Below are 27,537 nucleotides of genomic sequence, written 5' to 3'. Positions count from 1 at the left end.
TTGCTGGCCTGAACCCTCACCAGGCCAGGTGGGTGGCAGGAGTCGTGCCCTCAGAAGGACTTGGAGGAGTCCAGGCTGGGCCTGTAGGGGCTCACACAGAGGCAGTTTTGGCAGGGGGGTGCTGACCCAGTATCCTTGCATAGCACTGAGCATGTATAGGTGACCCCCCCCCTCCGAAGAATTTCTTTTCCAGCTGGGGGTCATACAGGTTGTGATCTCTTCCCCGGCACAAGCGACCGTGTGACCCCACTAGGCGCCCACACCTGAATGCATGCTCTCAGGCCCGTTGTGTGTCCTTGCTTTTCAGGGGACCATGACACTTTCTCCTGGATTCTGAGATTCCTTCATGCACCACGCCCATCTGAGCTGTGAAGGCCAGGTTCAAGCACACTACAGTACTCACTGTCATCCATCACCTGTTCCACTCCATGTCTTACGCCCTCCTTACCACACACACACACACACACACACACACGTGTGCGTGTGCACACGCAGGCATACAGCCCGGCCGGCGACCCGTTCTTCTGTCTTTGTCCTTGCTGAGCCCTTTCGATCTGTCCTACCTGATCGCTCGGGCTCTCCCCAGGCACAGAGCCTCACCGACACCTTGCAGTGGCCCTGACCCCGGGCCCTTCAGCCCATTCTGTCTGTCCTTCTACTCACCCCCAGTGCGGCAGGAGGCACGAATGCCAGTGCCAGGGCAAACTGACGGAGGGAAAGAGACATGAGGATTGAACATTTTGCAAGCGTAACAAAAATGTGAAACAAGCTGAAGGTACCCGATTGGACGTCATCCTTCAGAGCGTTCTCCCTGGGGGTGAGGCACTCGATCCCGCGATGCTGTGCCAACTGGCCACACCGTTTCTGAAGTTATCTGTGGGAATCCTGAGCAAACTGACCTGGCGGTTCCCAAGCCCTGCCACCCACTGCAGTAAAAAATACAGACTATAGCGGTGCCTGGGTGGCTCAGTCGGTTAAGCGTCCAACTCTTGATTTTGGTTCAGGTCATGATCTCTCGGTTCGTGAGTTCGAGCCCCGCGTGGGGCTCCACGCCGACCGTGCAGAGCCTGCTTGGGATTCTCTCTCTCTCTCTCTCTCTCTCTCTCTCTCGTTCTCTCTCTGCCTTTCCCCCACTTGCGCTCTCTCTCAAAATAAATAAAAATAAACTTAAAAATATATGACACTAGAATCGCACTAGTTTTGGGGAGGTGGACCCTGGGTGTGGGTTATTTGGCGAAGGCCTAACGTCCTCCCGGGTTGAGTGTCCACATCCCCTACTTCCGGGGCAGCGTCTGGCCTGGGTTCAGTGGAAGCTGCCTATGGGTCATGAAGATGACATCGTTCGTCCTGCGTCCCTCCCGGTCGAAGGCTCCGGTTCCTCAGATTTATGAGTTTATAACCTCAGTTTTATAAGTTTTTAAAGTGTTTCATTAAAGCAAATGCCTAAACATTGATGCAGCCTTTCTCCAACGGGCTAGTGGTTTACAGCCCAAGTGGCTGGGATTCCTTTCCAAAAGCCCAACATTTTCCCTTTAAAACGAATTGATAACACTTTGTTTCTGGATCAGGCCTGACTTGAGTTGGCAGATCAACACAACAGAACTCGCCATTGGCCCTTCTTCCCCCTCCAGCTTTCCCCAAATCTCCTCCCCTGCCCCGCCCTGTTTCTCTTCTCAGGAAGTAGCCTCCTCCCCTCCCCTCCCCGCCCCCCCCCCCCCCCCCAGCTGCTCTGGCCCAAGTCCTCCCTGAGGACCCTCGAATCCTTCTCTCCTCTCTCCCTCCACCCTGGGAGGTGCCGTCTCCCTTCCCTCCAGAGCATCTCTCCCTCCGTCCAGGTCCCGGGCCTCCCGTCCCCCCGCGTCTTAACATTTCTACTCGCTGCCACCATCCAGGCACGGCCAGTGGGGTCTCAAAGCTTGAACTTTTTATCTTGACATAAGCTCGGACTCACGGAGAGATTGCAAAATAGTATAAACAGTTTCCTTACACGGCCCTCACCCGGATTCCCCAAATGTTAACATTTTGCCACGTTTATTTCATCCTTCCCCTTTGCCTCACCGAACACACATATATGCACCGCCATATGTTTGAGTGTCTGAGCGGAAACTGCAGACATGCAATGCCCCCCACCCCTAACTGCTTCAGCCCGTATCTCCTAAGAACAAGGACATCCTCTTAAACCACCCTGGCTCAATGATGAAACTCGGGAAATTAACCTGGAGGCAACATTATTATCTCACCTACACATTTTACTCAGATTTCCCCGCTTGTCCCAATCGTGTCCTTTCTAGCAAGTGGAAACCCCAGATCACTTACGACATTCTGTCATCGTGTCCCTTCAGTCTCCCTCAGGCTGGAGTTCAGAGGAATCTTTCTAAAATTACTCGTATCAGCTCATGTTGGTTCTGCAAGTGCCCTGTGGAATCAGAGGGGCCCGGTCTCTGGGGCATGGCCCACCCGGCTCTGTCCCCAGTGCCTCTCTATGGCACTGGTTCCTGGAAGCAGCCTCACCGGCCTCCTTACCATGCTGGCCTTCATGTCTCTGGTCTCTCGGTCTGGAACCGCTCCCAGCTTTGAGCCGGCTGCTCCTTGCCCACCCTGAGTCAGAGGAGAGACCCTCCTTGTTCCCGCCACACCACCAGACCTGCTCCGCCACACTTGGCCTTGCTCGTTGCCTTCACCTTTCATCGTCCGTTCATTTGTTCATCCCTTTATCTTCTGTCCCTCACCCCCCCACTGAATATAAGCCCCGCGAGGGCGGGCAACTCAGCAGTCTGGTCCTTGCTGAGGCCTGAGCACTTGGAAAAAATTGCGCCTGGCACATAATAGCTGTTCAATAAACACTGGTTGAATGAGTGGATGAATGAGTGAATGAACGAGTGAACGCAAGCTTTACCAGACTATTTGTATTAAAGACAATAAAACCCTTTCACCTACACTCACACGGGTTGGAGATTTTATAGAAGTTGAATGAAGAAGACGAAAAATGTTTTCTCCTCAGAATGTTAGCCAGTGACCTAGGAAACTTCGGCGCACTGCTCCCCTCTTCCAACTGGCCAGACGTCAAGATAATAGACTTGATTTACTTTTTAAGAAAATGTGCCAGGTTGTCTACACCCAGGGCTTTCTGTGACGGGGCTCTCAGCAGAAATAAGTGACGCGTATCGACTTGAAGGTCATGGTTGAGTAACATGGCGAAGAGTTTCTGACCAAGCCACAGGCTGCCTAGAACCCACTCAAATAGCAAAGGGGGCTCCCTTTCCTGCGAGAAGGGCCTTGAGAGGCCCCAAACGCCCTTGGAGGACCCCAGCCAGATCCCCAGGCCCTCCTCATGCCTCTGCAGAAACAGCTCCTGGCCAGGGGTCCACCGAGCAAGCGGACAGGGGAAGGGTGAGTCTCGACCTTGGACAGGCAGGATGGAACCGCTCTCGCTTGCAACTGGACAGGTCCATCACGGAGAGCACTCTTCAGCTCTAGACACACGTCATTCTGCCGGGAATGACACACATGCAGTGGGGCGCCTGGGTGGCTTAGTCTGTTAAGCGTCCAACTTCAGCTCAGGTCATGGTCTCGTGGCTTATGAGTTCGAGTCCCATGTCGGGCTCTGTGCTGGCAGCTCAGAGCCTGGAACCTGCTTGGGATTCTCAGTCTCCCTCTCTCTCTCTGCCCCTTCCCCGATTGTGCACGCACGCATTAAAAAAAAGAGAGAGAGTAAAGAAGAAAACTGCAGCAGCTCTTGGAGATGGCCTGCGGGGAGGCCCCCCGCTGCCCGTCCCCCAAGGAGCCCAGTCCTGACTGTGGTTCTACAGATTTCACCAGAGAATGAGGTAGACAGGGGAACAGGATGGCCTGAACCCCAAATTCTGCCCTGGCCTGGCACACAGGGAGGTGCACCAAGATAAGACACGCCAAAGGAACATTTGTACCCAGCTGGGGCAGAGGGAGGGGACCAGACTGAGGCCACACGTTACAGGGCCACGGGCAGCAGTCAGTAGGCTCAGACAATACCCGGAACTCTTGGGGCAACCCGCACGTCCACAGGACGCCATCAGACAAGGTCACCAAGAGTTGCAGGAGGTCTGACTCGAGAAGGGCAGGACTGGGGCCTCTAGAGGATGTGCCCTTGGTCCAGCTGAAACGGCCTGGTGGCCAGAGACGCGAGTGAGCCCTGGGGCCTACAGCGCTCACCCCCTCCTGCCCCTACAGGGTGGTTTAGACCAGACCACAGTGTCACAAGTCCCCAGGATGACCGGAACTGTTCTGGGGCAAGGTAGCCTCTTGCTCCTGCTCTGCAGGGACCTAAAAGGAAGAAGGAGGTGGTCATCTGTGCTCTGGCAGAGCCACATTGCCTGGCGCCTCATCCCTGGCTCTGCCACTGATGAGCTCAGTGACCCCCGGGCAAGGAGCTTAAATGCTGTGTGACTCAGTTTCCCTATGTGGACACTTGGGGTGATAAGGGCGGTTTCTTCAAAGGGCTGTCGGAGATGCGATACTTTGAGCAGGGCCTCACACATCTGTGCCCAGTGGTTAGTTGTTACTATTAGAGGCATCATCACAGGGGGCTCTGGGGCCAGGTGGGGGTGGGGGAGACACCGGTGGGTCTGCCGGTCTCTCCCTAGGGTCCCACCCCAGAATTTTCTCTTGCTTTTTTTTTAAAGGATTTTTCTGCTTACTGCCCATGAGATCTGGAGCAACACAGCTCCCTAGCACGTCCTGGTCTTCCGCCTTTTTGTTTTCATTTGTGCCTGGGCTATGCTAGGGTCTGACTACATACTTGGATTGAATGAACGAACGTTTTAGGAAAACCACTACCTAAATCACTAAAAGAGTAATGAGCTCGCATGAAGTCTCTGGCGTCCTTCTGGGCCGGAGGGTCAACAACGGAACGTGTTATCTTTCGGGCGTATTTTAGGAGTGGTTGCCCACGTTTGGTCTCGTCTAGTTCGCAGGTAAGGGGTTCTTGTAGAGCTGATTCTCCCCAAATCTGCTTTAAGGAGGGCAAAGGGGGAGAAGTTGTGATGATTTTCCCTTGCTGAGTTCCTTTTGGTAACGTGGGTATTACAAGGCAGAACATTCTAGAAACGAGGACCTTCAACGTTCTAATGTGTCTTCTTGGGCTCAGGGCATGACCCAGGAAGCAGTGATCAGGAAAGGAGACCCCCGTGGGAGAAACCAGAAAACTTGGGGGAGTTTTTGCCTGGTTTTCCATCTTCTCACAGACCCCATCTGGTCTTGCCTAGTGGAGAATTTTAACAACTTGTCACCTCTCACCTTCTGATTTTGGCTGCCAGCAACTGAAAGCAACTTGGGTTACCTCAGCACACAGAGAACTTACTGGAGGGGTGGGCACCGAGCGCAAAGAACACACAGGAAGCCGGGGACCAGATACTGGCGTGCTGGTGGCTGGACAGCAGAGCACCGTGGCCAGGGAATGCCACCACGCCCCTGCAGACCCAAGGATATTGCTGCTCTCGCAACAACCCCTCTTTGCCCTGCTTGCTGCAGATTCAGAGAGCGTTGGATTGGCCAAGCCTAGGAAACAGGTCTGCCCTCAGCTGTACCAGGGGCAGGGAGATAAAGGGAAATTGTGGTAGAAATAAGGGGAACGGGGATAGGCGGGTTGGACGGCATAATCCCCCCTCCCTCTCATAAAGAAAAGCTAGCAAGAAACATGCAGGATATATGGAAGAGAAATCAAGTGTACTGAAAGCATGAAAAATAAGCCTCATGAGGCGCCTGGGGGGCTCAGTTGGTTAAGTGTCTGACTTCGGCTCAGGTCACGGTCTCACGGTGTGCGGGTTCGAGCCCCGCGTCGGGCTCTGTGCTGACAGCTCGGAGCCCGGAGCCTGCTTCGGATTCTGTGCCTCCCCCTCTCTCTGCCCCTTCCCTGCTCATGGTCTCTCTCTCTCTCTCTCTCTCTCTCTCTCTTTCAACAATAAATAAATGTTTAAAAAAAAAAAAAGTCTCATGGACAGATCAAAATACTACCCACCATGAAACACATCTTGGAAAAATGACAATGTTCCCCTAATAGTCACCATCATCCCAAACAAGATCTCTACAGAACTACTCAAGGCACTTAAACGGATTCTAAAATGCATTGAAGACAAAATGTAGAATGGCCACGATAATCTTGAAAAATAAGGATAAGAAATTTAAAACCTAAAACAATAGTGATCAAGGAGGGGGGTGCGGTGGAGGGATACACAAAATGGGTGAAGGGCATTAAGAGGTACAAGCTTCCAGTTGTCAAATAAAGTCTCAGGGACAAACAGGGTAGCATAGGGAGCATAGTCATGTTGTGGGGACTTTGTATGGTGACAGATGGTGGCTGTGGTGAGCATACTGTAATGTTTATAATTTCAAATCACTCCGTTGTACGCCTTAAATGAGTACAATATATTTTCTTCTTTGAGAGAGAGAGAGAGAGAGAGAGAATCCTGCAAGGGGCAGAGTGACAGAGAGATAGAGAAGTGGGGCCCACCCAGGGTTCATGTTTTACCCAAAGCGGGGCTCGAGCTCACCCGATGTGGGACTCGAACTCCCGAACTGTGAGATCACGACCTGAGCCCAAGTCATTTGCTTAATGACGGAACCACCCAAGCGTCTTTAAACAAGTACAGTATTATATCGACTATTGATTTTAACTTGGGTCTCAAAAACATTAAGCTGAACAATAAAGAAACCAGACACACACAGAAACACATACTGCATAATTCCATTCAAACTATCCACAAAAACAAATTCATGGTGGAAAAAAAATCAGAACAGAGGCCACTCCTGGGAGTGGGATGGGAGGGATTGCCTGGGAAGGAGCTTCAGAGAACTTTCTACAGCGATGGCAAGGTTCTTCGTCTTGAGAGGGGTTTGGGTGACAGCTTTATCTTTGGTCAAAACGTAGCAAATGCACACTTAAGATGTGTGTTTTCCTGAGAAATGAATTAAAAAAAAAGGTTTTATTGTAAATTTTATCTCAAAAGAGAACATTAAAAAAAAGAACCAACTTTACTATTAAAAAAAAATTTAACATTTTATTTTAATTTTTGAGAGGCAGGGAGACAGAGCGTGAGCCGGTGAGGGGCAGAGAGAGAGGGAGACACAGAATCCAAAGCAGGCTCCAGGCTCTGAGCTGTCAGCCCAGAGCCCAATGTAGGGCTCGAACCCATGGATTGTGAGATCATAACCTGAGCCAGAGTTGGACGCTCATCTGACTGAGCCACCCAGTGCCCCCAAAATAACCACCTTTAAATGATATGTGTGCTGAAGTATTTAGGGATGAATACTGATGTCTATGGTTTACTCCAAAATGCATCAGAAAGGAAGACAGATTAACGGTTGGATAGGTGACGTTAAAAATAGTAGGGGCACCTGGGTGGCTTAGTCAGTTAAGCGCCTGTCTCTTGATTTCGGCTCAGGTCATGATCTCATGGTCATGAGATCGAGCCCCACATTGGGCTCTGTGCTGACAGTGCAGAGGTGGCTTGGGATACTCTCTCTCTCTCTCTGCCTCTCCCCAGGTCTCTGTCTCCCTCTCAAAATAAATAAATAAATAAATAAATAAATAAATAAATAAATAAATAAACGTTAAAAAAAAAGTATAGTAAATTGTGAAAGGTAGAATCTAGCAGGGGGGTATACTGGGGTTCTCTGTGAAATTCTTTCAAATTTTCTGCATATTTAAAGATCTTGATAATAGAATGTCGGGGGGGGGGGAGAAAGCAAAAGATTCAAGTTAAGGTATTTGTGACACGTAGAGATTTTTACTCATGATACATAGAGCTCGTCATCAACAGAAGAAATGAAAAACCCAAAGGGCCGTAAACGAAGGCCTCTAGACAAAAGGGAAATGCCAACAATATCTGACAAGATCATCCCATTTGTAACTAGAAAAACCTGAATTTGACCAATCATGCTACTCTTCCCCGTCCAGGCTGATTATCAACACGGTATTGACACTTGGCGGAGAATTGGAGGAGAAGCGGATGTTCTCACGTGCCGCCGGTGGTCGTGTGAGCGGAGCCAGGCAGGCAGCATCCGTGAGCCCGCGGGAGCGGAGACCCCCACCTCCCTGTCCCACCACCGCGCAACCCTCCTGCTTGCTGGCCAGGCAGCCCGGGGCAGCACGGAAGAGGCAGAAATGCCAGAAGCAGGACGCCAGGCGGCAAGCGGCGAACCTGCGTGCACTCGATGCAGAGGCTAGAATGGACTGGAGTCACTCTGGAAGCTCTACGACCTACTGCTAAGGCAGAATCACGTACAAATTGCTGCATTGATAGAAAAAGCAAAATCACGGTAGTCTAAGTGCGCGCGCGCGCACACGGACCCACAAAGAAAAGGATGGGGAAAAATTTGAACGCGTGTCTGTTGGTGAGGAAGTAGGATGCGGGATGGGGGCCAGAACAACTTTGATCTGAAGTAAGTATGATCTGCAATAAATGTATACACACACAGATGTGTAGCAACAAGACCATAGTCATGCATTGCTCGCTTAATTAAAATGAAGCACATGAACAGGTTACCCTGTTGACAACAAAGCCCGGCCAGTCTTTAACTCTCCCAGCATTTGCTTCCAAGCAACAGTGGCAAATGCTACAATTACTTATTTAGGATTTTATAGCCTATGCCCCCAGACCAAGCTTTACGGTCTCTGTCATCCCTTACACCAGTGCACACTCACTGTGGAGCACAGTGCCCCCAGCACTCAACTCAGTGAACCCTCCCAAGGAGGCAGCGGTCAGTTCACACCCGGGGCCCCAGACACTCGTTGGTGATCGCCTGGGCTCTGCAGACAAGCCCTTTCTGCCAGAGTCAAACCAGACTTCCCACCTTTTGTTTTTTCTTCCAACTATGAGAGGGGATGAGACGGCAGGGAATCTGCCCTGATCACTAATCAATACAGAGCTGGCTCCTAGTACCACCCCCCCACACCCAGGTGGGTGCTGAGTCATATCTGACTATGTGGGCAGAAAACCATGCAGAAGGTCCCGCCAGCCACTTCAAAACTCTTAAGAGTGGTTTGCTTTTAAGTATGCTACACAGAATTGTCTTCGAGCGAGAATTCACAAAACCTACACGTAGGGAATACATTCTGTGACTGACAAAGGGCAGAGGTGTGGGTGTGCATATACTGATACAGAACTCCAGCTGTCTCTCCACCGTTCTGTGAAACAAAGCACACAGCTCACCAAAACTAGTTGAAAGTTTTATTTGTATAAACTTCATTAAGAACATAAAAGATTAAGTTTCTTAAAAAAAAAAAATCTGCAGTTATTTACAGCAGTATTGCACAAGTAAAGTGGCAATTACCCTGTCGAAATTCATCAGTGCAAAACACAAGTAAGCCAGGGAAATTGCAATACAAATGCTACATACGCTGGGTCCTAGGAAACAAGTTAGTGATGGGTCAGTATACAGACAGATCAGTGCTATTTATAAATGTGTACCTGATGAGTTCTGATACAGTAACTAGTGGTCACAGAATCTGGACATACGACTTAGGAGAGTTTCTAAAGTCAGGTTTCCGGATGAAAGTAGTCAAGTTACCTAGCTGGGAGCTTGAGGAACGCTTCTCAAATGCAATGCCGTTTGGAGAACAGGAGTCACCTCAGCTGGCTTAGCGTCACGTGTGTGCAGAGTGGGCACACACAGGCACCAGGCTAAATCAGCAGGGATGACAGGACCATCTACTGACACGGATCCACTAGGAAGTCTCTAAAGCTTCCAAGAAGCTTTTACATCTTAACATCCAGTCTAGTGGGACCCTCAACCTCTCTCAAAGGCAACAGAGAAGCAGAAGACGACCACCTGAAGAAGCAGGCTGATCAAACGTAGGGACCAAACGGCTCAGGGCTGGGGACGGGGGTAGGGTCTGTACAATTAGCTCCTGAAGACCATTTAGTCCACACCTCAAAGCACAGGACACAGCGGGCGGGGGGTAATTCAACTACTCACCAGTTGCCAAAAAGGGATTAGTGGCAATGAGGTGGTCCTGAAGTCACTCCCGAGGCAGGAGCCACCTGTCTCCCCTGTCCCTTCCTCCTGCCCCTGAACCACTCACTCCATGGCAGTACCTCCAGAGCGGGCACGCTTCTATTTCTCTGAACGCTGAATTGTCAGGGGTAAGTGTTCAATGGAAAGATCTGTCCCAACTGCCAATGATACATTAAAAAAAAAAAAAAAAAAAGATACGGTCTGGTGTTAATAGAATTTGCTTCCATGAGAAGCTCGCTCTTTTGGAATAAAAAGTCACTGGATATTTCTTGTAGAATTTGGTAACCTGCCAAATGGTCCCTCATTGATGGCGACGCACAGACTTCATCAAAAGTAGAGCAAACCCCAAGAACTGAAACCCATGTGACCAGAAACTACAGGAACCAAAGCTGGAGGGCCAGCCTGGGAAGACCGTGTGGCTCAGGGAGCTGAGCGGTCACCACGTCAGAGTCAAAAAGCGATTAATGGTACAGCAGGGGGGTGGGGGGGGGGCAGGGAGGTCAACACTTTTCAAAACTTAAGACATTAAATAAGCAGGAAATAAATATACAATATTTCTACAAGTTACAGCATTATGAAACAGTAGGACACATTACACAGAAAAAGAATCTACAATATTTACAATCCTCAATTCTGAAAAAGTTTAGTAAAAACAGTGATTTTTACTCATTTATGCTGTACAAAATTTTACAAGAAAGGTAAAGGAAACACAATTGCACACAGACATTTGGCTCAGTTGGTAAGTAAAATGTGACCTCCTAATCTAATAAATAGTCAAAATATATACATTATTAAGAAGGGGAAAACAGGAGAAAGTTGTTCTCTACTGCGTACACTTCCATCAGACGGAATTTTTACCTGGTTTCTCCACAACCACCCAAAAGAGTTCTTCGTAAACTCCCTTCTAGGCAGGAGCACAGTTAACTGGAAGCATTACTCATGAGAGTATTTTGTATGTGTTTATTGCATTTCTGTGCTAAGTCACAGGACACTTTCTACAAACCTCACGTGAGAAGAGGTGGTCAAGGCACAAAACCCGCATTCAGTTTCCAAAAAGGGATCTAGCCACGTTATGTTTTCTACAAAAAGTAAAAGACAGAGAAAATACAAGGTCTACCACAGTAGGCATACCTTCCAGAGGCATCTTGATAAACAGACGCATACAGTACAGAAACGTCCAGTCATCTCTCTTGAGTCCTGGTGCGATATCCTGCTCCTTAATACTACAATTCATAGAATCTCCTATCTCCTCACGAGCTGCTTCCGCGGCCGGCCTAGAGGCCAGGAGGCCACCGAGCCAGAGGTAAACCTGTACATGTGGCCAGCACACAGCCCTCGGGCCCCGCTCCCAGGGAGCCGCAGTATTGCAGAAACAGAGTAAAGTGCCCCAGTTGGAGAGACCGGCACTGAGTATGGAGGTCCTGGGTCGGGGCGAGGCGTCCAGAACCGAATACGTCTTTGGTGTGTGTGTGTCCAGCAGGCCCACCGTTGCCTTACAACCGTGTGGGCTTTACGACCCTACAAAGGAGTTCGAGACACATCGAAAACGCAAGCTGACCCTCAACACAGCTTTAAAAACTATTCAAGACCCCAAGGAGAGTTTGGGGGAAACGAAAATTCTAAAAAAGGAAGGATATTTGGAAGCAAATCTCTCTACCTAAAAGAAAAAAATGTATATGCTATAGATACATATATATATATATATATATTTATATAGAATTATGAAGATACAAATGAATGAATTTCCCCACTTAATTTAATAATGTGAAAACACTGGTCCTCTTAGGGGCCAACAGCAAAACAAGAGTTGTTGGTGCTGACTCGGTTTGATGTATTTCTCTTAAAAAGCTGTTTAATGGTCTGAGGTTTCAAAGACTGTCAGAGTTATAGGGTTCACGAAATGATCTCCACCTCCCTTCTTTTCCTGCTTCCTGATCTTTTTCTTGGGTCTCCCCAGTTAACTGCCTTTGAGATGATGGCCCAACTCACGGGCTCTCTGTCCCAGAAAGGGGGAAAAAGAAAGAGCAGCCCCAACAGAGGTGGACGCACGCAGGGCGGTCCCACAAAACCCAACCGTTCTGAGGGAAATGGAACAAGTCAAACCGACAGCTGTCAGGAGGCTGAGAGGCCGCTTCAGATTTGTGCTCCGACGGAGGATTTTTGATGGCACTGCCGAAGGCGGGATTAAGCCTTCATATCAAAATGGATTCAGAGGGGTGGGAACCAAGCGTCAGGCATCAAAGGCCAGACGAACTTGGGAGTTGGACGAAAAGCCCGGATGCCCAGGAAACAGCCGCCTCAAGCCCCATGGCCTGTGCCAACTCCCACGAGGGCCGGGGCTCGGACACCTGCAGTCCAAGGAACTCAGCTGTGAGGGGGCGTGCTCACCACCTGTGGCCGCGCGCAGACAGTGCACCTGTGACTATGGGAAAGTCTGCAACCAGAAAAGCCGACGGTGCCTGTCTGTGCTGTTACTGCCAGTCCTCCCTCAGGACACTTCTAAACGATGAGCCCATTGAAACCAAAGAAGACCAACATCAAGCCCGTCCCAGCGTGTATGATACAGGCAGAACCTAACTCATGTCCTGACCCCATTACCTTTTATCATGAGCACGCGCTGGACCAAATCTGCGCATCGCCGTCCAGGCAGACCAGAAGAGCGTCGCCAGGGGAGATAAGGAAAAACACACGGAGAAGAGTCTTAAACTTTTTGCCACAGGTGCAATTGAATTTGAGGAGGTAAGTAAATATTTACAAGATGGGAGTGGCATATCAATACAGGCTGGTAACAGACCCTCTGCCCCTTTAATCAGTTCCATTTCATAAGAACTTTTTGGTATTAATAATAATGGTAAAAAAAACAAAAACAAAACAAAAAACAAAACCAAAACAACAAAGTATGTCAAAGAGGCAATGGCAGGGAAGGGAGGGGGCCATATCATACCTCTCCCGTTTAAAAATTCTGTACAGTAATCTCTAAAAAGAAACTAAGGCAGCTTTATAAATTAGCTGGCTCAGTTTCCACTGCAGAGTTTACATAATCCTCTGAGAGTAGGCAACAGGTTCTTAAAATTTTAGTACAAAAATCATTCACGAGTTGGTTAAAAAGTTTCCATTTCCTTTTTGAAAAACCTGCTCTTATTAAAGAAGGTGGAAAAAAAACCCACACCGCGTGTAAACACCATTCTTGCATAAAATCCTGCTCCAAAGAACCATGATTTGTACATATATATATATATATATATATATATATATTTTTTTTTTTTTTTTTTTTAAAGAATCCTCCCTCATTTACATTCACAACAAACTTCCATTAGAAATTCTGCCGTGTGGTGAACAGAAAGGTCCGGTCCACATGCGGCGCGGCGTCCTCGGGAACGCGTTGGCCGGCCTGCCCGCATGCCCCGTTGGGGACAGAGCCGCTGGCAGCACAGCAGTGGCCCCCAGAAATTGTGGTGCTGGGGCCTGCTGGCGTGAACACGTGAAATGTCTGCACACATGTGGCTCCGCGAGGAACCCGTCGTCACTGCAATCGCCATATCAGGCGGACGATGTAACGTAACAGTCGTAAGATAATCATTTGGGGCTGGGCTTCGGCTGCTTGGTAATTATTCAAAAAGACCTGAAACGACAATAGGAAAGCTTCTTAGTTTCTCAGCCCTGATGTTATTTTTTGGGTGGGGGAATGCCTATACTTAAGCGATCCACCAATCCCACTGTTACCCAGCTCGGGAGGCACCCCATCTTCTGAACACGGGTTCTTCCCCGAGACTGCGAAAGGGGAGGCCCTCCTACCACCTCCCTTGCAGAGGGAGACCTCACTGCGTAGACAGCAGTAGACTGAATGATCTGCTGCTTTACAGGAACCCACAGAATGCTTGGAGCCTCAAAGAGAATCCTTGAAACTCTGTTTGCTTCTCTAAAACACTATGCTTTCTAGGTCATCGTCGGCCAGAACTGCCTTGATCTGGAAATGCATCAACCTCTGTGCAGGTGCTGGAGAAAAGCCATGCCATCCCCCCACACCCCACTTAACTGGAGTTGGGTGTCCCTTTGAAAGAGGCAGGGGTGGAGGGGACAGAAGAGAGATGTGAAGGAAGTCTCTAACTACCCAGGTTATTAACCTTCAAATCCGTCGACTCCCCCAAGGGTGAATTTCTGGTAGCTGCAGTTTACTTGAGCACACACGGGCAAAGTCAACCCCCATCCTCCCGCTCCATATGGGGAGCAAAGAAAAAGCAATTGAAAAATTTTAAAGAGCCTCCTTGCCAGTGACTACCCTATGTTTATAAGCTGACAAACTGTTCAAAAGGAAACTGCTGGATTAAAGGTCTCAGCGGTCTCAGAGGTCCTCAGGTCTTCCGAAGAGTGCCCACCTTGGCGTTCTAATCCATTCTGCCGCTAAAGCGCAAGGTGTCAATTCAGAGCAGCCAGAGCCAGCAATGGAACACACCTGCCTCTTACACCAGGAGCTACAACCCGTTTCGCAATCCAGGCCTGCAATCCATCCTGGTCGTTTCCTTAATGAGTCATCCGTGCCCAGGACCCCGGCTCTTTGCCATCCGGGGCTCTCCACGAACCCCGTGTTCACGTGCGCAGGTGAAGCTTCCAACGCACCACCGCGGAACCGCCGGCCACAAGTCGGGCTGGGAACGAGTGTCCCGTCTCACACACAAACAGGGCCCACAGACGCCAGCTGCGAGCGGAGCCCCTGCCCTGTTTACACGAGCTCCCCAAGCCTGTCTGACAGAATGGGATTGTGATACGGCCAGGGCATTTCCCGTTCTCCTTCCATACCCAGACTGGAGGAAATCAGCTTTCTGTAAGCGATTCCTGTACAGGCGCTCTGTAACCACAGTCTGTGATTTTTATCTGTTTTACACACGAGATTGCCTTGTTTTGATTTAACTTTCAAAATTACTTTGCTTTTTCTGTGTGAGAATAATTTAGGGGAAGGTTAATTTTAGTTTAGACTAATATTAATAGGTTGAAAGAGGCTTATTCAAAATAAAACCACGACTTACTGAAACTAAGAAGGCGTAAATGCAGGGCTAAGCCATCCCTTCAAGGTGGGAAATCTCATGTCAGCCAGGTGTCATTACCAGCCTCAGGGAGACCAGAGAATGGGGTCTAAGTGACACCAGCAAGGCCCATTAGTGACAGATCCCAACTGCTTACACTTCGCTAATTTTACATTCAAGAACTGGCAGCGTCGGCGAGGAGAAATCTTCCACCCACCCTTTGAGGACATCAGGTGGACGACAGTGGCCATGACAGCAGACAGGACTCACTTCGCAAGAAGTCTTTCCAAGTGTTTAAGAGTCCCGCTTCATCTTCAATGTAGGGGGCATGGGGCATGTTCCAGGGAAGGCGGGGCGGAGGCAGGGGCAACGCAGGAAATTCTGGAGAAAGGAACCCCCAATCCCTGACAGATGACAAGAAGCTACCACCACTCAGGAAGGGCAGCGGGACGCCTGCCCCCTCAGGCAGCACGCGAGACAACACGGCACACGCTTTCAAGCCAGCGAGAAACTGCTTTTGGACAGCATTCAACAGAGGAAGCCGTTACGACCGAATCCAAAGAAGGGCCACGCCAGCCCAGAAAACCTTTGACAGCTGGCGCGGCTGGCACAGCTCCGTGGGCACGGCCCGTCCCTCCAGAGCAGCTGGATGACGGGCAGCTCCCGCTTCCCACAGACTCCCCGCCTTCCAGCACCTGCAGCCGTACGAATCAGCTGGTTTGCGGGAGCACACCGTAGGTGCCCGAAGATGCCAGTGTGGGGCAGGCGGCGCGAGGGCCACAGCGGGTGAGGACGCCCGGCCAGGCTCCAGCTATCAGCGCCAAGCACACGACAGCAGCACAGCCAGCACGAGATCTCAGACCTCTGGCCTCCGGGGCTGTGGATAAACACATTTCTGTTGTTCAAGCACTCCCTCCCCCGCAGTCTGTGGTACTTTGTTACAGCAGCCTTAGCGAATGAACACACACTCTCGTGCTACGTGCTAAGCGGACGTTCTTGGTCCTTCCCCCTTTAGAAAAACAACACTTTTCAGGTCAGGGTTGTGGAACGCTGTTTTAATCAAACTCATTCAAGTCCTTTAGGAAGGTACATTAATATGATGCATTTGGATAGAGGGCATCATTAAAAAAATGAAACATGCTACTAAGTACAAAGAATTTATGTATTACAGCGATCTCTTTTGCTCACACACACACACACACACACACACACACACACACACAATCACAAGTGCTCAAAGTGTAGGCCCCATCCTGTTGGGTCTTTTTAGCTCCATGGTCTAGATCAGGAACTATATTATTTGGGGCAATTGACTTTTATGGCTAACCCATGTGCCCAGAAGATGACTCCTTCAACATTCAGCTTTGTGTCTCCCTCCCAGAACCAATTCTGACAGTTCATGCTCCTCTCTGGGCGAGGGGCTCCCGCAGCCCCCATGCCTCCTTGCATGGGGGCAGGGGGTGTGCTGGGGCCCAACTCTGAAAGCAGTTATCTGCATCCATAGGCCTGATGGGCAATACCTATGTCATCGGCAACGAGTGCAGAACAGCATCGCACAGCCCATCCCAAGGGCTACCCGTGGGTGCTACCCACAGCGACCACTGCCCTGCCTGTGGAATCATGATGCAGGTTCCCACCATGCAGGCGGAAAAACACCTACACGTTCTGGCAAAAATGGGAGCCCTGTGCCAAAACGGAGTCAAGATGCTGAGGGTCCTTCCCGTTGAAAGAAAAAAATGCAACAGCATCTCTTTTCAAGAAGCTCACACTCTGGTGGGGAATCGCCATACAAATAAATAGCAGGATAGCAGGACAACGGCAATACAGAGGTTAATAAAAGGACAGAGAAAGCAGCGCTTGCCAGAGGCAAGTGGGGGCCTGGGAGAGCCAGGGCAGGAAGGCACAGAGGTGAGCCCAGGTTCCCTGGCGTAGACTCGAGTTCTCTGCTTTGAAGATATGGAAAGTGTCCTTAGAGACAGTGTCACAAGCATTCAGCATCCCCGAACGGTTCTCTTACGTCCACACCAGAGAACACAGGCTCACCTGGGTGGCAGCTGGGGGCAGGGCTGTGCCAGGGAAAAGTCCCCAAGTGGGGATGAGGGAGACTTACCAGGGCCGATGGCATACAGGGCGGGGAGCTGGGGCACTCTGGGCCACTCCAGCCTGAAACACATGGCTGGGGCGGGGGGGCTGGGGCTCCCTCTGTCTACAGCAGCCAAGAGGAGAGAGCACGAGCGGATGGAGCACCAGCCGCCACGGTCGTTTCCGCACAAGGACCAACTTCAACTTACACTTGACACAATCAACCAAGTACTGGGATTTAATTACACTTTAAGGGCAAAATAATCACAGTAAAACATCCTCTCTTGCCCAATCCAGGGAGGCAGGTATGCAGATACAAGAGACCCTGATCCCATCCCAGGCTGCCCGGAGAACTGGCCAGGAGGACCACTGACCGCATGCCTGCAGAGCACAGCTCTGGACTTGGCTCCACACTCCCGCAGGCAGGGGCGAGCCCTGCCTCTGAAAAGCAGCCCAAGACATACCAGGTCTTCAGGCTCTGTGCGCCCTAGCTTGGGGTCCAGACGAATCACCTGACGCCACCATTAAACAAAATGGCGTGCCACACACCTCTACAGTCTTCACGACAATGCTGTGAGCCGGTATAGCTCGCTTCTCCACGTCACGGATACGATGACATTGACCAAGCTTGTGGAATCAAAATCAAGAACCATCAAGTGCTCCCAACAAGTCAACTCAGACTTCAGCACTGTGTAGAACACACTAGCTCACCAATCCGCGCACCAAAGGCTGGTCCAAACCCCATGTGGCTGCACCAAATGACTCAGTAAGTACAACACACACATATTCACTCAGCATTACTCAAAGGAGCTTAACCATAAAAACACACAAATGAGATAAAAACAAAAGTTAAGAGAGGTCAGAAATGACATCGAGGAAGAGAGACTTATCCTGGGAACCAGGGAGGGCTGAGATCTACTGCAGAAGAGCCATCGTTTAGCTGAGAGTTTCCTGGCAGTCAAAGTAACAAGGGAGACATGGCACTATCTTTACCATTTTATCAAAGGCAGATCAATAGCAAATTCTAAGAGACAACCCAAAAAGCAAGGAATACCTATAAAACTCTGAGACACACAGCAATTTTTAAACTTGTTCAAAAACCCCTTTCTCATACAATTTCAGCACTGAATACCTAAGAGGCCCTAAACTGTTTTCTCTTTTTTTAAAAAGATTTATCCACTTTGAGAGGGAGCATGCAAGCTGCAGAGGGGCAGAGAGAGAGGGAGAGAATCCCAGGCAGGCTCCATGCTCAGCGCAGAGGCTGACGCGGAACTCGATCTTGTGAACCGCGAGATTACGACCTGAGCCGGAATCAGAGCTGGATGCTCAACTGACTGAGCCACCTAGACGTCCCTTCTCTTTTTTAAAATAGATACACCTTTCAGTGGTAACATGCTAGAAGAGACCAAATTCTGGCCATGAGACTCTGAGAAACAGGGAACCTGTGCTCCAGATCAAGCAAGTGAGGATACGTGAGGTGAGTGTCTGTCTGGATGGTGTCTGCTCCCCAAGGCACTACGGCGGCACCTTCCGGGACAGTGCTGAGTGTCGCCACAATCAAAGATGGCAGGGTGGGAGGGGGACAGAGAGCGGCGTCAGTGATCCCGATGGAAGACCACCATCAACCTAGAGAGAATTTTAAATGACGAGAGAGGGAGACAGAGAGGAGAGAGGAAAAGGGCCCCCAAATGTGGACGTCTCCAGGAAGATGTGGGCTCTCTGCACCCTGGCCCAGATTTGGGCACTCGGTTTGCCATCCCACTGCTGTCAGGGGTCAGGCTGATGCTGCGGTGCTGCCCAGAAGCCAGATTCATTTTCTCTCCGTCACCAAGGCAACGTGTGCATTTGCATAGCGCGCGCCTCGCGTGCTATGATGTCAACACAGCTGTGGCGAGGGTGCCGGGAGGCCCTCCCCCGGATGTGGTGTTCCCACTCAGCGACCAGGAGCCAGCTCTCCCGCAGTGCTCGCCAAGCGACCGGGGCCGCGGCTGACCTGCGACGGTGGAGCCGCAGACGAATCCCATTTGCATGAATCCAACTCCTTCATTTTTGATGCATCATCTCAAAGAAGAGGTCCGTGGAACAACCACTTCTCCGGTTGCCTTCCAGTCAGGCCTGCTGTGCACTGGGTTGGCTTCTGGCAGGGCAGAAGCCACCCCTCTCCCGGGCACGTCTCTAACTCGCCGGCCCTCGGACCCCAGACCCCACCCCGGCTAATGTGAAGCGCCCCCGATCGTCCCCGGGAGGTGTGGCACCACACCGTGGCCCATCACAGAGAAGCCAGAGATGGTTCTCACATCTCCCGTGTGAGGGTCCAGCAGACGAAATAAATGTCAGCCTCGGAGCAAGAACACACAGTTCCGAAATTCCCCGGCCTCAAAAGGATGATGAGACGCACTGTACCCACCACCTGAACCTCTCTGCTCTGGTTCGGCTGGGAGAAGTCTAGCGGGGGGTGGTGAGACGTCTGCAGGCCGGCCAAGCCCTGCCTCCTGCGCCTCTTCATTTCCTCAAGAGGATTAAAAAACCCCCGTTAGACCTCTCTGAAGTCCCCCTCCAGGCACCTGCACCTCTGAATGGTTCTGTGTGAATGGCCCAGCGCCCCCCCTCCCGCGAGGCAGCCGTCCAGGTGTACCCACCGGCCACGGCAGACGCAGCACTCGCGGGCAGGGTGAACGGGAGCCACGGCACCCGGCGATGCCCACCCAGCCATTTAAACACACCCCAGCGCCCCAGTCTCACCTCCTGTTTTTGTGCACCCAGACAGACCCAGCACGCATCAGTAGGGCCGAACACAACTTGTTCCACAAGGCAGCGGGTTGAATGAAACATAGACAGGTGGAAACTCTGGTAGCATCTCTAAACTTTGAAGACCACCCGGGAACTGTTTCAGCTCTAGTTCAACGAGACGCCAGAACGATGGGCCAGGGACGAGAGCGATTTCTAGCCCCATCCCCTGAACGTTTCCGCACGACCTTCACCACATCCCTAAGAGACGGACAGAAACTGGGGCTCCCAGACATTAACGGATGGAGTCAGGATTCCAGACCTCACCCCGAAATTCTCACACTTGTCCACGAGTCCTGCTTTCCTGTAAGCTCACGCTTTATCCCCAAGTCGCGGAAAACCCTTGTTCAGAAAACCTGTGATCCACAGTCACTGCGGGGATCAGCTGAGGTCTCAGAGGTCTCAGGGAAAAACAGGAAGGGCTGAAGCCATAGGAAGGGTGACTCTTGGATCGCACAGGCTCCAGCATCTCTGTGATGGGGGTTGTTGGAAGGCTCTTAAAACCACAACACCGAACGACTTCCTCCAACTGCGAGAAAAACACGAAACCTGAGAACTGTATCACAGATAAATGGTGGGCACCAATTTACTGAAGCTACTCACAATGGTTTTTGCCATGAAAACGGTCTTTCTGTAAACTCATGGGCAACTCACCATCTCATGAGATAGGTGTAGTTTTAAATTTAATATTTGATATGCAAATTTCCCACTATGGTTTGCTCAGACAGTAATAGAAAATGGCTTATTTTATTAAACGCCTACATTCAATTAACGAAGGCCTCAAAAGAATGTTGTCAGAGAACACATTTTCTCTGGGTGGATGTTCAGCTTATGCTATTAACCAAACAAGCCACAAATTCGTTCTCTCCCTTGTACGTTATCTACAGAATATTGTTTATAAAACGAAGAATCACACAGCACAGGGAATTCACATCACAGGAAGGACAGCACAGAAAGATTTCAGATTCCGATATAGTCTATGAAAACGCTAATGGCTGGCTCTTCAATTAAACTTTTGCTTCCATCTAAACCTGTCTGCAAGCCACCTTTCCCTCTCTATGCTGTCTGGTTCGGTGCTACTCTTCAGTCTACATGCAGTTCAGCCAACTCGTGCCTGTACATGCCTGGGACAGAAGTAGGAAGTAGGCAGTGTAAACAAAGGATACACTGTTTCTCCAGACCGAACAATGAAAGGGTTTTCATTCACTTCTTGGCCCAACTAGAGGGTCTGGCGTAGCTTCCCATGCTGTTGCTCATTGCTGTCCACTCACCAGGACGTCCCCAAGTCGTTGCCAACCGAGAGCAGTCCACCTTAGCACAGAGCAACGCAGGCCTGACAACCTGAGTGCAAAGCACCGAGGAGGCCACAAGAGGTAAATGATCCCAGCTTTGGTACGGGGGTGGGGGAGGCAGATGCTGGTCAAAAGACTGGTCTAATTACCCCAAGAGCACAAGTGCTTATGTTCTGAAGGCCCAGCACACGCTCCACAGACTTGGACTGCGCCCTTAGCCCACGGCTAAGAGTCCCATCCGAGTGGACGCTGTCCCGAGAACAGGTGATGAGCACACGGCGCTCCACGCTGCACCACGGCTACATGCAAGCCGCTCGCTCTCTCCGTGAAGCTCGAGACAGAGATCTAGCTTCTCCGAGACATCTTCCTCCCTACAGGCCCACTGCCACCCACACTCCCCAGCGTTCACCAAGAGCCCGGGCACGGGGAGCTGGGACAGTCAGGGCACCGTGTGGGTGCAGGTCATCATTCAGCCTTCCAGGGGCTGCGCGACCTCCACGGGCCCCTGGGCTTTGTCCTGTGACACGCGTTATGTGCGCCTGCACTGCTGAGGCCCTTGTATGCTTGACGACAGGTGAACATGCACCAGCGGGCTGCCACTGGCCAGATCTATCATAAGTTGAAGGATCCAAATAAGCACAGAGAGTAACGCATAGTAACCTGTTGAATTAAAAGGGACCCGTGAATTTAGGTCCACAAACAAAACAAACACACACTCGGGAAGGGAACTTCTTCCTCCTCTACACACACTTTCCTTCCAGGGCAGATGGAGACACACGGACTGGAGAGTAGAAGACGCCACCTCTGACCAGAGTCAGCCTTGCCAGCAACAGGACAAAGGGACTCCCTGCGCCTCCCAGTGCAAACTCTGGATGGAGGAGGCCACAGTGTCACTCCTATAGTATTCCTGCTCGAAACACAGAACTCAAGTCTCATCGTGAGGGGACATCAGACAAACTAGAGTCTCTATGAAGTGTCTTCCAAAGTGTCAGTGTCATGAAGACTGAGAGAGAATTGGTTCCAAGTCAATGGCATCAAAGCGATGAAGACAACTCAACGCAGGATTCTAAACCGGATCTTGGACCGGAAAAAAACCTTTTTTTAATCTTACTATAAAGGACATTTTGGCACAACTGGTAACATTTGGATGAAGTCCACAGATTACATAACGGTACTGCAACATTGTTAATTTCCTGATTTTGAGAACTACACTGTGGTTATGTGAGAGGCGACTTTCATTAGTAGGAAATACACACGATGCACTGAAGAGTAAGAGGGCATCACACCTGCCACTTACTCTCAAACCGGGCAGAAAACAGCGCGCACACGGGTAGAAAGAGGGGGAACATTAAAGCCAATGTGGCAACATGGGAACAGCGGGGAGCTTAGGTGGCGGACGGAAGGGGGTTCTTCGTACCATTCTTGCAACTTTCACGTGAAGTCTGCAATTATTTCAAAACAAAAAAGTCACAAAAATACACCAGACTTGGAGCAAACTGACCAGGCAGAGGGGGGGCACACACGCCACTCTGCCCTGGCAGGGTCGTGCGGGGGCAGTGACATGGAGTCACAAGAGAGAAAGGGAACATGCACCGGGACTTTGCGCTCACCTGTGCCTCTCTCACCTCCTCCAAGGGTTCAGACTGCACAGCTCCGTGGCACAGGCTTCCCCACTGCCCTTAAGTGGACTGAACACATGACAACTACAGGACACCTTCCTCTATTGCTCTAACTGAAAAAACGGGAAAATATCCTGTCAGGCTTCGCAAGGCTCATGGCAGTAAAAGACCAACACTTTAGAAAAGGCACTGTAACAGTATTAAGCAAATCAAGACACTACGTATTTAAAATGCTAACATCTATTAAAAAGCAACCGTCGTAAAGCAAGGCAACGGCGTGCACCACTCACCGAAGAAGTAGCTCCTCCCAGCCACCCCCACCCCCCCACCCCGTGAGCCAGCGGGTGACGTGAATGCATTACTTCCCGCTACAGCCTCCCATTTCCTCCCCAGATTCCCACCCCCACTATTCAACAACAGACCGTCCATCAATGTGGCTGCAGGCTAGGGATTATTTTTAACCTAACAACTACCAAGACAGGCATCTGGAGCTTTGGGGGGGGTCACCGTGTCACTATCCAGGGTCTGGTGTCTTGAACTGGTTCTTCATTTAAATCTGGAGAATGTACTTGCCTCTGTTTTAGAAAAATCAGGTTATAACCTACAGTCTGTCCCTATGCCTCCCCCGATATCCCAGCCTACTTAGAAAGCTAGAGTCCCTTAAATTATCAGTGACTGCATTTTCCCAGTGGTTGACTTTTTTAAAGAGATGCAAAATAAGGTTCACAACCAGAAAACCACGTGACAGTGCAATGAAACTAACGGACATTTATTTCGCCAAAAGCACTGAGAACAAACAGGTTACATCTCATTTGAATAAACAGAGATGGCCATCTTAAATATCCTCTGAAACACTGGACTGTGACAGAACACTGGGAGAAAAGGAGGAGAGGAAGGATATAACCTGCTAGACACCGTTCCCTCACCTCCAAGGGACAGGCAAGGCGATGGCAACAACACAACAGCCTGTGACCCAAATGCACGTGACTTGGGACTATCCACCTCGAAGGCCTATGTGAGGATGGCCGTGGGCTTGGCTGTGCGCCAACCCTCATGCCACACTTGGCCCGTGTCTTAGCGCGGACCACACAGGCCACCACAGTGCGCATGGTGCATCAACCAGGTCCATCCGGGGGTCGCCTTATAGAGTCACTGATACTCCATGTAAGTTTAAAGAGAAACTTACACACGATATCCTTACAAGACACCTGGCTCTGTGGCCAAAGGCTCTGATCCAGTCCCTGAGAATGGAGCTGTGTGGGCTCATGTTGGTGTCCAGAGCTTCTGGACTCTGAAGGCAACAGAGCCCAATGGCCTCACGTCTCTTGGGCAGCCCCACCATGTCAGATCTGGCCTAAGGACATCTATAAACCCCTTCAAGATGGGGGAAGAAGGCAGGCCCAGCACAGTGGTCACTTCGCTGCTTAGCTAACCCAAGAGGCCACTATACCATCTTTTCCCGCTGAATTATGGACATGTCCCCCAGAATCAGCCTGGACATGTCCCCCAGAATCAGCCTGGACATGTCCCCCAGAATCAGCCTGCCCTCTTCAATCGCAGTCAGCCTCCCCACCCCAACGTGAGGTCCTCATGAATGCACTGGGGTCCTGATTCTGCCCAATCCCTCCCGGTCCACCGGGAGGGCCGAGTCCAGTCACACACAGGAACACCAAAATACCTTCAGGGAAACCAAGGCAAAGGAGCTGGGGGGTGCTGGGAGGAGGAGAATAATTTTAGTGGCAAATTACAAACCAATCAACCTTGCACAAACAATGACCACTTCAGAGCTAGGCTGTGAAGGGATTTATACGCTGTAACCATGAGATGTAGGATGCTCGGTACTCTTGCCAGCTAGAGACAGCCACGTAAGAAACTCCTGAACTCATTCATCAGTGTGACATTTCTCATTTAATAAGAGAATCATACTAAAGCACATTTCCCATCAAACACAACCACACACACCCACAGGAATGTATGAAGGGGATCCAGTGTAAGTTTTCAGAGCATCCCTGGCTTCCGTACCAATGACTCTATACCGAAGAAATTAATGAAAGACCCTCTGAAAATAGGAGGATGTCTCCATGTGTCTAAAACAAGTTTGAAAAGCATCGTATGGACAGGAAAACAAGAATGACTAAAAGCAATTAACAGGTAACATCCACTTACTTAGCAACAGCTAGCTAGCAAAGAGGCCAACGATGAAAGAGGGACAGAAGTACTGGGGTATTCTAAGCATGACCTCTCCTTCCAGAAAAAAAGATAGGAAAAAAAAAAAATCTCGAAGAGATACTTCTATGAAGTATCACGTTCAGAAGCCATAATATTCAGAAAGAAAGAAAGAAAGAAAGAAAAAAAAGGAGCCAGAAGACAAGACACCATAAGAAAGGATGGTAATATCAATTATAACATTTTCTACAAAATAAGATGTGTCTTCTTTTTAGATAAATCCACAGAAATATTTCATACTTGATTGTTTGAAAAAAATGTCAACAAGCCAAAATTTCATTATAGGACACATCTGCTCGTGTACCCTGTGCAGAAGTACTCGCCTACACTCCTAACAGCCCTAACTCCCGGAGTGAAAGCTTACTTACGCATTTTAAAATGTCGTCCATGGGCTAAAGGTGTCCAAATGGTAATATCTGTTGCCACTGGGCAAAACAAACAAAACGTACACTGTGTCTACAGAAGATGTAGGGAAGTTCTGTTTTGTTTTGTTTTTTAATCCACAGCACACCTCAGAATTTTAGTGGCAGTCAATTCAAGGTATAAAATGGTGAGACCCCAGATCACAGACCACTGACTGATGGCCTCCTAATACATTTCTGTAAATGGACACTCGAGGATAGCAATGCGGACTGAAAGGGCAATGGTTGTCCTGCTCTGACTGTTACATTATAGGGGTGACATTATATGACTCTCGCTGGCATCATTCCTTTTGGCTGAGTAAAGATGCAAGTTCTCCTACTTTTTTAACTTTGACCCAAACGACCCAGAGGGAATGAAGAAACACTCTATACAGATTGGAAACCATATTGCTATTTATGCGGGACTATTTCAAAGCCTATTGATAATTCCTTTGTTAGCACAGATGTGTTAAGGTCTGTGCTCATGAAATCCCTTTGCCACCTTGTACTGTATTTCATTACCATCACTTAAAAAATTCATCCATAAAACGTTTTAAAATGGGAAACGGGAAAGGAGAAACCCTGGCAGGTAAGACATAAGTGATACCTCATGTTTCCAGAATAAGTACAGAATTATGACTGGTCGTCTTAAAAAAAACTTGTGGGGAGGGGGAGGGTGTAGGGAGAAGGGGTAAATAAAACATCATTACCCTCCTTGGGTAATATGCATTAAATTCGTCTCCGATACGCCGCAACTCTTGTGCAATCCATATCTCCGGGCGCATATCTGCGGGTACAGCCTGAGGCTGCCTCATGGAAGCTGCATCAGAACAAACAGAACAAAAATCACATGGTTTTCCATAAATCAGTTAGCAAGTTCCAAAGGCAACTTTCTAGAAGCAAGCCCATCTCACACACTCTTGTTTTGTTTTGGGAATCTCCCTAACTTCCAGGACTCTGCACTAGATTATGGCGGTAAGGTCTGTCACATAAACTTGGTTATGAAGAATAACGGACAAAGAACAACTTACTTTTTTAAAACTGGAGACTCAGAACTGCAAAATTAAAAAAAATATCCTGGCCAATTAATTACATGCTCCCATTTCAAGAAGATACACTAACACAAAAATGGTACAATAAATATCACCAAAAAAAAAAAAAAATCATACTTAAAACACAGAACATAAAAATTTAGGCTGTCAGTAAATACTTTGATCTTACACAAGGTAGAATTCTTAGGGAAATTTCAAACATCACGTAGAGATACAAAATGAAATGGTTGTCCTATTTAAAGCAAAATATGGGAAAACCTGAGAAACAGCAGGCTACCTACCTGAATGAGCTCGTTTCTACAGAAGGAAGTAACAAAGAGGTGATGAGACAGTCTTTGTAAATACTAGCATGTGGCCAAATTAAAGCATAAATACGTGTTTTGTCTCAATATTAATGCAGCCAGTAAAGGTGGATTCAAGTCTGCAAACACCACATGGGGAGAGGAAACGTTTTGGGTGAAGGAGCAAAGGCATTTTTGAAAGAAGAAAAAAGAGGGACTTGGCCTCTTCGTCAAGTTGTCACTGACATTCACATCCAGTCCACTCAACTGTTAATGAAACCATTTGAAGCCACGAAGGGGAGCAAAAATGGGAGTCATCAAAAGATCCCACCATGCACCAGGAAGATGGCATTCTCCATACTCACAAAAGACCGGTTCAGTGATGCAACTGGGGAAAAGAGACGAGGCTCTTGGGTTTGTGACTTAACTTACTGAGAAAATAGGCACACTACTCACAATCTAACACGAATGTTATGTCCTAACCATGGCAAAATATTCAAAAGCCTGCAATAATCAGATTTTGCAATGCCATACATATGGCTGTGTTGTGTTTTTATAAAAATATTTTACATTCTGGGTTTCTGAATTTTACTGTTTTAAGTAAAACTGATGGGGATTCATAGGTCTGTAAAAGCACTGAAAAGTGCACTCTGAAAAGATGTAAAAAACCGAGTTTTTACCAAGTCTTCTCAAAACTTTTGTCCCATCTTCTTTGTCCCCCCAACCCCCACCCAAATGCAACAATGACCTCACAAAGAGTGAGTGCCTGAGAAGCTGGGTACTAGG

The 27,537-nt window shown here is 49.3% G+C and overlaps 1 protein-coding gene across 11 annotated transcripts in view; it reads right to left on the bottom strand.

Annotated features, from left to right (window-relative positions):
• Window positions 1-9,189: 9,189 nt before the first annotated feature.
• The window catches only part of BCL2L11 (BCL2 like 11), a 49,474-nt gene continuing 31,126 nt past the window's right edge, over window positions 9,190-27,537 (bottom strand). For 6 of the 11 annotated variants that reach the window (XM_058683269.1, XM_058683264.1, XM_058683268.1 and 3 more), the window contains 2 exons: window positions 26,129-26,238; window positions 9,190-13,612 (listed from right to left, as the gene is read on the bottom strand). In XM_058683269.1, coding sequence (XP_058539252.1) covers window positions 13,514-13,612; window positions 26,129-26,238 — 209 coding nt within the window. In that variant the 3' untranslated portion in view covers window positions 9,190-13,513. Of the gene's footprint in view, window positions 13,613-22,782; window positions 22,905-26,128; window positions 26,239-27,537 lie in introns of those variants that run through there. The other 5 variants (XM_058683267.1, XM_058683272.1, XR_009248408.1 and 2 more) reach the window with 3 other exon arrangements.

This window comes from Neofelis nebulosa, chromosome 9 (genome assembly GCF_028018385.1).
Source record: "Neofelis nebulosa isolate mNeoNeb1 chromosome 9, mNeoNeb1.pri, whole genome shotgun sequence".
Classification (NCBI taxonomy): Eukaryota; Metazoa; Chordata; class Mammalia; order Carnivora; family Felidae; genus Neofelis; species Neofelis nebulosa.
The sequence above is the reverse complement of the archived record's forward strand: the minus strand, read 5'-3'. Positions and strand labels throughout refer to the sequence as shown.